General features: G+C 45.1%; 1 protein-coding gene across 1 annotated transcript; it reads right to left on the reverse strand.

Annotated features, from left to right (window-relative positions):
• Window positions 1-7,574: 7,574 nt before the first annotated feature.
• LOC147568675 (uncharacterized) lies at window positions 7,575-8,738 on the reverse strand. Its single transcript, XM_086660671.1, has one exon. It carries the CDS (start codon window positions 8,736-8,738, stop codon window positions 7,575-7,577), a length of 1,164 nt encoding a protein of 387 aa, XP_086516797.1.
• Between the last annotated feature and the right edge of the window lie 1,065 nt (window positions 8,739-9,803).

A 9,803-nucleotide genomic window follows, 5' to 3' on the forward strand; every position in this document is an offset into this window, starting at 1 on the left:
CTTTGAGGCAAGTCGTGTCGTCTCGGTGCCCATGGGGCTTTGTTTTTGTGTTCCAGACGTGTATTAAACGCCCTCAAGGCATATGCAACTTTAGACGCCCATGGGGCTTTTTGTGATGCCTTGTTGTTGTTCTAACTTTCCTTTTACTTGGTTTTTATCAGTAGAATTGTAGTCTTGACATTCAAATATTTGTAAGGGTGATGATCTCTTCAATGAGTTTTATGACTCAAGTCACTTCAATCAAACACTCAAAAAACAAAAAGGTACTCATAAGAAAATGTAACAAAAATGAGTTGAGTAAGAAGTATTACAAAGTAATTTAGACTTGAGGTTTGTAATCCCGGGCCTAGTGGATGAAATTTTAGGGTGCTCTTTTTTAGCCTGACCTTCGGGATTGCGTTGTTGTCTACAGAGCTGTCCATGGGATAGCATCTTTGATTGCGTTCTTCTGGAATGGTAGAATTTTGAGACTTTGTAGTTGGAGTCGAGCCTTGAGGCGTAATTCTGTCATGTAGAGCTCGAGGTCGTGTTCTTTCGGGAAGAAGGTGAAATTTTCAAGTCATTCTATTGCTTTGATGATTTCGATGGTCTGAGCTCTTTTGTTGTTTTTAGGTAACATCCGAGGCATTAACATTCCTCGGGTTGTGTTTATCCAGAACCTTCCATAGGCAGGGTGGAGTCTGGGAGACGTCTCGGCCCACATGAACTGCAATGTGTAAAGAGAGTTAAATAAAAGCAATTAATAGAGGAAGTAAGATAAGTGGCGTCTTGTGTATTGTGTGGCTGAAATGGGGGGTGTAAGAAGGTGTATGATGTAGTAGTACTTCCTGTTAGACAACCTGGAGATCGAGTGTGAACCACGTCGCTTCGTTGAAGTGACAGTAAGACTCTAGAAATAATTGTGCTTTCGTCGAGGTCTTATGTTCTTCGTCTAGAAGTTTGAGGTTGATTGCTCTGGTCTCTAACACGGTTATGCAGGAAGTTCAGCTTGCATTTTGGTGTGACGTTGTCCCTGTTAGGCCAATTAGAGTTCGAGCGTGGACCTTGTTGCCTCGTTGAAGTGACAATAAGCTTCTAGGAAGTACTGATTCCCCGTAGAAGTCTTGTGTTCTTCGTTTGAAGTGTAAGATCGAAGCTCTAGTCTTGCTTTGGCTCTGAGGGAATCCGAGACACCGTTTATCCCCCAGCCTAAGTGTAGAAAAATAGTTTTTCTGGACTTAGGTTGTTTACCGGTCGGTTAGCGTTAGTGGATGAGTGAAGGTTGTGCTTCTCCTGCTTGTCCCTGAGCCGACCTGTACGCACACAAAAACGATGGTCGATGGCAGCGCCATCGACCCTCCGACGCTCAAGTTAGTAATATTCTATCAATAGAGGGAAGGATAGAAGTAAGTACTGAATACATTCAGTACTTCATGGAAGTTGAGATGAACATTGTTTGACCTTATATGGAGTCTTGGATTGTGCAAGACTTGAGAATTGTTTGGTTCGTTCGTGCTTCCGAGGGATCATTGATAATTTTTGTGTCCCTGATTGAAGGTGGGGAATGTTTCACGCCTTTTGGTCTAGAAGTTGAATCAACTTTTCCAGACTGTTATCTTTTGAGTCGACTGAAGCTGGTGGATGATGGAGGTTTGGTTTTCCACCCATGCTTGTCCCCCTGTCGTTCGTGGTCGCTCTGCAATTGGGTGGGAGGTCGATGGTGGCGCCATCGACCCTCCAGTACAAAAGTTACTTAGTAGAGTTTTTAAAATATAAACTTTTGAGGTGGAGTTTTGGAAGGTGAGAGATATACACCTTTAGCGAGACGTCTGTTTGTCTGGGTAAGATGCTCTAACCTGCAAAAAACCGAGCTGGAGGGTTAGTCGGTGGCGTAGCCACCGACTCTCCGATACTTAAGTCAGTAAGGTATTTGAGGAAAAAATTAAACAAAAAGTTTAGAGTTTAGAATTGATACGACTTAAGATGTGTCGCATTCCAGCTGTATGCTCCATCAGTTTAAGATGTGTTGCATTCCAGTTGTATGCTCTATCCTGCAAAAAATCGAGCTAGAGGCTTAGTCGGTGGCGTAGCCACCGACTCTCTGATGCTTAAGTCAGTAAAGTGTTTGAGATAAAATTTAAACAAAAAGTTAAGAGTTTAGAAATGATACAGCTTAAGATGTGTTGCGTTCCAGCTGTTATTGATGTTGAGTCCATCTTTGGCTTGTAGTTTGTATGCACCTTGCCCTACTATCCTAGTTATTAGGTAGGGTCCTTCCCAAGTTGGTGCTAATTTTCCAGCTCCAATTTCTTTAGTGTTCTGGAATACTTTTCGAAGTACCCAGTCACCCACTTTGAAGGTTCGAGCTCTGATATTTTTGTTGTAGTGGCGAGCTGCCTTCTGTTGGTAGGCTGCGTTTCTGATTACTGCCAAGTCCCGTAACTCGTCGATAGTGTCTAAGTTATGGTTGAGTTGTTCCTAGTTCCCTTCTTCACTAGTCCATTAGGATCTAGTTGATGGAAGTCCTGCTTCGGCTGACAGAACAACTTCTGAACCATATGCAAGGGAGAAAGGTGTTTCGCCAGTTGGAGTTCGAGCAGTGGTTCGATACGACCAGAGGACTCCAGGTAGCTCGTCTGCCCATGCTCCTTTAGCCTTCTTGAGCCTTTTCTTCAAAGTTTTTATGATAGTCTTGTTCGAAGCTTCTGCTTGGCCATTCGATTGGGGGTACCTCGGGGTAGAGAAGCTGAGTTTGATCCCCCAATTTTGACAGAAGTCTTGAAAATCAAAACTGATGAACTGAGACCCGTTGTCTGTGACAATCTCTTTCGGGACTCCAAACCTGCAAATAATATTTTTCCAGACAAAAGTTTTTACCTCTCGATCTTGAACTTGGTGATAGGCTTCGGCCTCGATCCACCTAGTAAAATAGTCAGTAACGGCTAGCATGTATACTCGTTGCCTTGGGGCTGTTGGAAGTTTGCCTGCAATATCCATCCCCCACTTCATGAAGGGCCAAGGTGATAAAATTGAGTTTAGGCGTTCAGGTGGCAAATGAGAGGATTGGGCGAATCGTTTGCAACTATCACACCGTTTAGAGAAATTTGAAGCGTCAGTTCTCATGGTTGGTCAGTAATAACCAGCCGTGAGGGCTCGGTTAGCCAGACTGCGACCACCTGCATGATTACCGCACTCACCTTCATGTAATTCTGCTAGTACGTACCTGGCTTCGTTAGGAGTGACGCATTTGAGGTACGGGCTAGAGTATGATCTTTTTAGCAACTGGCCTTCAAGTATAGTGAACCGCGCAGCTTTTGCTCGAAGTCTCCTCGCCTCATTTTTATCTTCTGGAAGCTCATCATTCGTTAAGTATCGGAGTATTGGAGTCGTCCAATTATCAGCTAGATTTGTACTGGCCACTTGGGAAGTTGGAGACTTCCATACAGCTGGCCACTCGAGGATGACCAGAGGGATAGTTTGAACTGGTTTAGTCTGGATGGAGGATCCCAAGTTGGCCAGTGCATCGGTGTGCTCATTGTCAAGTCGAGGAATTTGGGTTATACAAATTTCTTCGAATTCGACTTGCATTTCTTATACATGGGCCAGATAGACTGTCATTTTGGCGTCTCGGGCTTGGTAAGTTCCTTGAAGCTGGTTAACTACCAGTTGGGAGTCTGACCTGATTTCAAGATGTCGAATACCCATGTCTTTGGCAAGGGCTAGGCCAGCAATAAGGGCCTCGTACTCTGCTTCGTTATTGGTCGCTTTGAAGCTGCATCTAATGGCACGTTGGATCAGGTCTCTTTCTGGAGATTGGACGACCACGCCTAGACCGACCCCGTTCATGTTGCTTGAGCCGTTGATGCACCCGAAAAGGTTGCACACCCAAGCGGAGGTATCAAGTAGTAATCCGGCAAAGCCGGGATCGATCCAAGGATAGGAATGTAGTTTGGATATCGAATGGTCTTATTCGTCGGTTCAGATATCAAAGTCTTACTTAGACAAAAGCGCAAGTAAATGAAGATAATGAAAGGTTTTTAAACGAATAAGCACTAAGAGAATAAAGGAAGTAAAACAAACTAAATTATCAATGTAAACGGGCGAGAGAGATTCGAGAGAAGAGTCGAAGGAACAAGAGTCGGGAAGCAACAAAAGTCGGGAGACAAATAAGTGAGCGAGGTGTCGAAGTCCGGGAATCCATGATAATAAACCCATAACTATGTATGGTCCAATCGAATGGATTGAGGTAAATCTAGTCTCGATTCCTAAGGTGGACGTTCAAAAGCACCACGTATGTCCGGAGATAATACTTAGTCAAACAAACTTCCTAAACGATTAAAACCGAATCATCGAAAATGTCGTCTAGTCGCCTAACTATGTGAAATGCATGACAAGACACATGAAATTTGAATCTAGACTACGATTGATATCGATCACTTTGCCTAATCGATTAACTATGCGAAGTACTTGATAAGACACATGAAAAACGATTGAAACAAGTAATCAAAATAAGAGAACATCAATTTATTATCAAAACATTAAATCATATTAAACATAATCACGAATTCATCACATTTCATCTCATATAATCGACACACTAAAGTTAGCTAACATGGTGATTGAATAAGAAATGGAGAGAAAATGATGAGAGAATCCCCCTTTTCCGATGTGGTTCGAGGCTAAGATCGTCGGAAAATATGAGTCTTTAAGGTGCAGCCGATCTCCCCTTAGCAATTTTCTGGGTTCCCCATAGCGACCACCATCATCTTCTCCACTTATCACAAACCTCCATTAAAGCTAAACCCTAGCTTTCTCTCTCTAACAATTATTAGCCCAAAACCAAATCAAACTACATGGGAAGCTAGCCAAGATGATGGGGAGCAAAAGCCCTAAGGTTTCCGGCCGAGAAAGTGGCCGGAAACCATAGAAGAATCCGGCCAAAGACAAGAAGAAATCCGGCCAAATGGTAAGATCCGGCCAAATGAGGTGCTGTCCGGCCTTCCCTAGCTTGTCCCGAGCCCCGTGCGCGCGTCCCATGCAAGTCCGAGCTGCAGCCGCATCCCGTGGAGGCGCCCCGAGCTGGAGAGAAGCTGCTGCCGGAGTTGCTGTTGGCCGCGTCCTTGAAGTCCCGTGTAGCTGGTCGCTGCCACAACAGCTGCTGGTCGCTGCCACAGCAGCTGCTGGTCGCGTCTGCAGCTGCTGATGAAGCTGTCCCGAGCAGCTTCCATGGCCGTCCGAGTGGTGCTAGTTCGCAGCTGCTCCCGTGCTTGTTCCACCCGAACCGAGCCGGCCTTGCTTGGCCGGCCTAGTGCTGGCCGGCCAAGCTTGGCCGGCTGCCTCCTTCTTCCTCTCTTGCTCTCTCTCTATCAAACTATCACTTCAAGAACAAAAAACCCTAGAACCCCTTTCTCCCTCTCTTGCTTGGTGAAGAAGATGATGAATAGTAGTTTTTTTTCCTTTGACCCCTTTTTCTCACTTGTGTATACACAACCCTAGCCTTAGTCAAACTTAGACCATTTGACTTGGACCAAAGAGAGGGTGCTCATAAGTTCTCCATTATTCTCTTCCTCTTTGGGCTCTTGGGTTGGGCTTCTTTCTAAAGCAAGGGAGTGCCTTCATCTTGTCTCTACATTTAGAACCAAGGGGGGTGCCTTCATAGAATCCTTGTTTCAAGACCGAACCTCGGCTTCTTTCATTCACAACTTCTCTGTCCGAACTCCGAATCGACTTCCGTTTTTACCGTCGGACTCGTCATTGACTTCACTTGTTGTTTGACTTCTGATTTTGACCAAAATGACCAAAATACCCCTGGTGCTCTTTTCTTCCCTTTTGCCGCATAAGATGAAAATGTGATAATTCGCTCTCTTTATTCCGAATTACACGTCAAACCCCAAATAAATTACCTAGCAATAAAAACACATAAATAATAAGAAATAAAACTCGAAAAGAACTAACTCATCAAAGTTAAGTGACCTAAATGTGGCATTTTCACGCCACATCAGCCGTCTACAGACAAGATCCACTTTTGTTTGCTTCGATCTGTAAGACACAAAAGTTCCTTCTCGGCCTGTGGCAAAGTGTTAGCTGAAAAATCAACGATAAAATCGGCTAATGCTTTGGACTTGATGGCAGTCCTAGGCCGATAGGTTATATCATATTCACTTAATTCTACTGCCCATTTGGTAAGTTTCCCAGACAACTCTGGTTTATGAAGTATGTTTTTCAAGGGAAAGGTTGTGACTACAACTATTGAATGGCACTGGAAGTATGGTCTCAACTTCCTAGCTGCCATGACTAAGGCCAATGCGAGTTTTTCAAGCTGACTATAGCGAGTCTCGGCGTCGAGCAAAGTTTTACTAACGTAATAAACAGGAAATTGCTTACCTTCTTCTTCTCGAATTAGCACAGCACTTACAGCAGTCTCAGAGACCGCTAGATATATATATATATAAATTTTCACATTCTTTAGGCTTTGAAAGTAAAGGTGGAGTGGTTAAATACCTTTTCAAATCCTGAAGTGCTTCTTCGCAAATTGGAGTCCAGTTGAACTCTTTGGACTTGCGTAAGGTGGAAAAGAAGTGATGGCACTTCTCTGACGATCGTGAGATAAAGCGACTTAGAGCAGCTACTCGGCCAACCAGTTTTTGGACGTCCTTGACACAGGAAGGAGAAGGGATATTGATGACCGACTGGATCTGGTCAGGATTTGCTTCAATGCCTCTCTGGGTAACCATGTAGCCTAGAAATTTTCTTGATGACACACCGAAAGAACATTTAGTGGGGTTAAGTTTCATGTTATACCTTTTTAGGACATCAAAAGCCTGCTGGAGGTGTTCGAGGTGTTGATCAGCGATCAAGGACTTGACCAACATGTCGTCGATGTAGACCTCCATGGTGTCACCTAACATGCTGGAGAACATCTTGTTGACTAGCCTCTGGTAGGTCGCTCCAGCGTTCTTGAGCCCGAAGGGCATAACCTTGTAGCAGAATATGCCTCTATCAGTGATAAATGCAGTCTTCTCTTGGTCGGCTGGGTGCATCAATATCTGATTATATCCCGAGAAGGCGTCCATGAAACTCAGCAACTCATGTCCAGCAGTGTCATCAACCAACATGTCGATGTGAGGTAATAGAAACGAGTCCTTAGGGCATGCTTTGTTGAGGTCAGTAAAGTCTATGCAGACTCTCCACTTCCCATTCTTCTTTCTCACTACTACCACGTTGGCCGACCAGTCTGGATAACTGCCTTCTCGAACTGACCCAATGTCAATTAACTTCTGGATTTCTTCATTAATCACCCTATTGCGCTCTGGAGCGAACTTTCTTCGTTTCTGTCTCACTGGAGGGTGGTTAGGATCCACTTGGAGTTTATGAACTATCACCTCTGGATCGATACCTGTCATGTCAGAATGCGACCAAGCAAAACAATTATGGTTAAGAGATAAGAATTCTATGAGTTTGTTACGCAATATAGGATTGAGTCTTGACCCAATCTGCACTTTGTGGTCTGGAAAGTCAGGGTGTATCTGGACTTCATCCAATTCTTCCATGCTCGGGTGATCAGGGTCGTTAGGAGGCTTCTCGTTCTGTAATTGCTATAATGGAGACTTCGGGGCCTTCAGAGTGTTTTTATAGCAATTCCTCGAGATGCTCTGTTCCCGTCTGATATCTCGCACTCCCCAAGGGGTTGGAAATCTAACTACTTGGTGGAAAGTGGAAGGGACAGCCCTCATGCCATGGATCCATGGTCTTCCGAGAATCAAATTGTAGGCCGAAGGGCAGTCCAACACTACAAACGTCGTGCTGAGATTGATTCCTCCTGCGTAGACTGGTAAAGTGACCTCTCCAAGTGTGTATTTCTGTTCACCACTAAAGCCAATTAGGATGGTTGAGCGACGACAGATGCTAGATTCCTCCAGACCCATACCTTTCAAGCCATGTAGAAACAAAACGTTAGTCGAAGACCCATTATCTACAAGTATACGTTTAACTAAACAATTAGCAATTGTAAGTGAAATAACGAGGGCATCATGATGAGGGTTAATGAGAGTAGAAATTTCATTGTCCAGGAAGCTAATAGTTTGCTCAGTATAGGAGGGCCCTGTGGTTGAGCTGACGATTGGGTTGACTGTAGCTCGAGCACTTCTTTTGGTGGCTGAGTGACTGACTCCACTCACTTCTGATCCTCCTGTTATAACTAAGCATGTTTTCGAGGGTGTAGGTTCCTCTGGTTCTCTAGCCGGCACATCTCTTTGAGCTAATGTGTTCTTTCCCTTGTCGGTTAACAAGTCAGTGAGATGACCTCTCTTCAGTAACTCGACCACCTCGAGTTTGAGGGCGATGCATTCAGCAGTGGTATGTCCATGATCACCATGGAACTCACACCATTTAGAGTTGTCTCGTTTCTCGCTTGGGGTCTTTGTCTTTCCTGGCCATCGGACATTGTTTCCCATGCCCTTCAAGATTGCTACAACTTCAGTTGGTTCCACGTTCAAGTTGTACTCTGGAATTCTGGTGCGAATTGGTCCTTGTGGCCTTTCGCTAGTTCGACCTGGTGGGTCAAGTGGTTTTCTGTTGTCTCGAGGTTGAGGTCTCCTTGAGGTAGTGTAAGGCTCTGAGTATCTACCATCTGATCTACGATATGTTCGTCTCAAGCGACGTTCTCGGGATCGCTCATCGCTAAGGTAGTGTCTGCTTCGATGGTACTCGTCTTCTTCCCAACGGATCTCTACCCAAGCTCGAGCAAGGACATCCTCCATGGTGGTGTAGTTGAACTTGGTGAGTTCTTTGTAGAGTTCGCTGTCTGGAAGTAACCCTTTTCGAAATGCATCCACTGCCGTCTCTTGGTTGCAATAGGGGATCGAGACTTTCTCTCTGTTGAACCTCCCTACATAATCTCTAAGTGGTTCACCTCGCCTCTGGCTAAGTCGGTAAAGGTCTCCAGAGAGCTTCTCTAACTTCTTACTACTCGCGAATTGTTCAACGAACGTGTCTGTCAGCTGGGCAAATGAGGCGATGGAGTTGTTCGGCAGGTTGGTGTACCACTGGAGAGCTGGACCAATGAGGCTCGACCCGAAGCTTTTGCACATGCAAGCCTCTCTAAGGTCCCTGGGTATGGCTGCAGTGAACATCCTCTGCTTGTAGGATGCAATATGGTCGTCTGGATCTGAGGTGCCATCATACATTCTCATACTTGGGAATGAAAATTTCTTCGGCATCTCCACTAAAGCGATGGCGTCGACGAAAGGGGAGTCTGCATAACTCTGTGGTAGACTCTTTCTAAGGGGGGTTGGGACTCCTGGGATGCGAGTGATCAGAGCCTCCATCTCTGCCAATTTTTTAGCCATCGCCTGCTCCAAGGGGGTTCCTGCAAAGCCAGAATTCAGACCGTTAGTCAACAGACTAAAGGGTACACTAGTAGGTAGTAAAGTAGGAAGAGTAAGGGAAGATGAGAAAAGAGGGGCAGTCATCGACTGCGATTGTTGATTGGTTTGAGCCGAGCTTTGGAAAGATGGTAATAACGTCGTTGTCGGAGTCGTAGTATTAGTCACTGGATTCGAAATCGAGACGCCAATGATGCCAGACTGGACGGTTGGTTGACTAGAGGAGTTTCCTGCTTCAGGGGTCGCCAAGGATTGCATCGGGTTGACTGGAGTTCGAAACCTAGGTCCTGTTGGATACACCATGGCGAGTTCAGTAACTTTTTCTTGAAGTAGTTGATTTTCTGCTCGAACCAGAGCATTCTCCTCCTCCAAGGCCTTAAATTTTTGGGCATTTTCTTTCATCTGAGCAGTGAGTTCGGCGATCTGGGTCGAGACATCGTT

The sequence above is a fragment of the Eschscholzia californica genome, unplaced genomic scaffold, assembly GCF_041429995.1.
Source record: "Eschscholzia californica isolate CP2 unplaced genomic scaffold, dmEscCali1.0.p SCAF_1, whole genome shotgun sequence".
Classification (NCBI taxonomy): domain Eukaryota; kingdom Viridiplantae; phylum Streptophyta; class Magnoliopsida; order Ranunculales; family Papaveraceae; genus Eschscholzia; species Eschscholzia californica.

Excerpts from the sequence above, each read along its gene's own strand:
- LOC147568675 (XM_086660671.1), bottom strand. The coding sequence starts at position 8,738 with ATGGAGGATGTCCTTGCTCGAGCTTGGGTAGAGATCCGTTGGGAAGAA.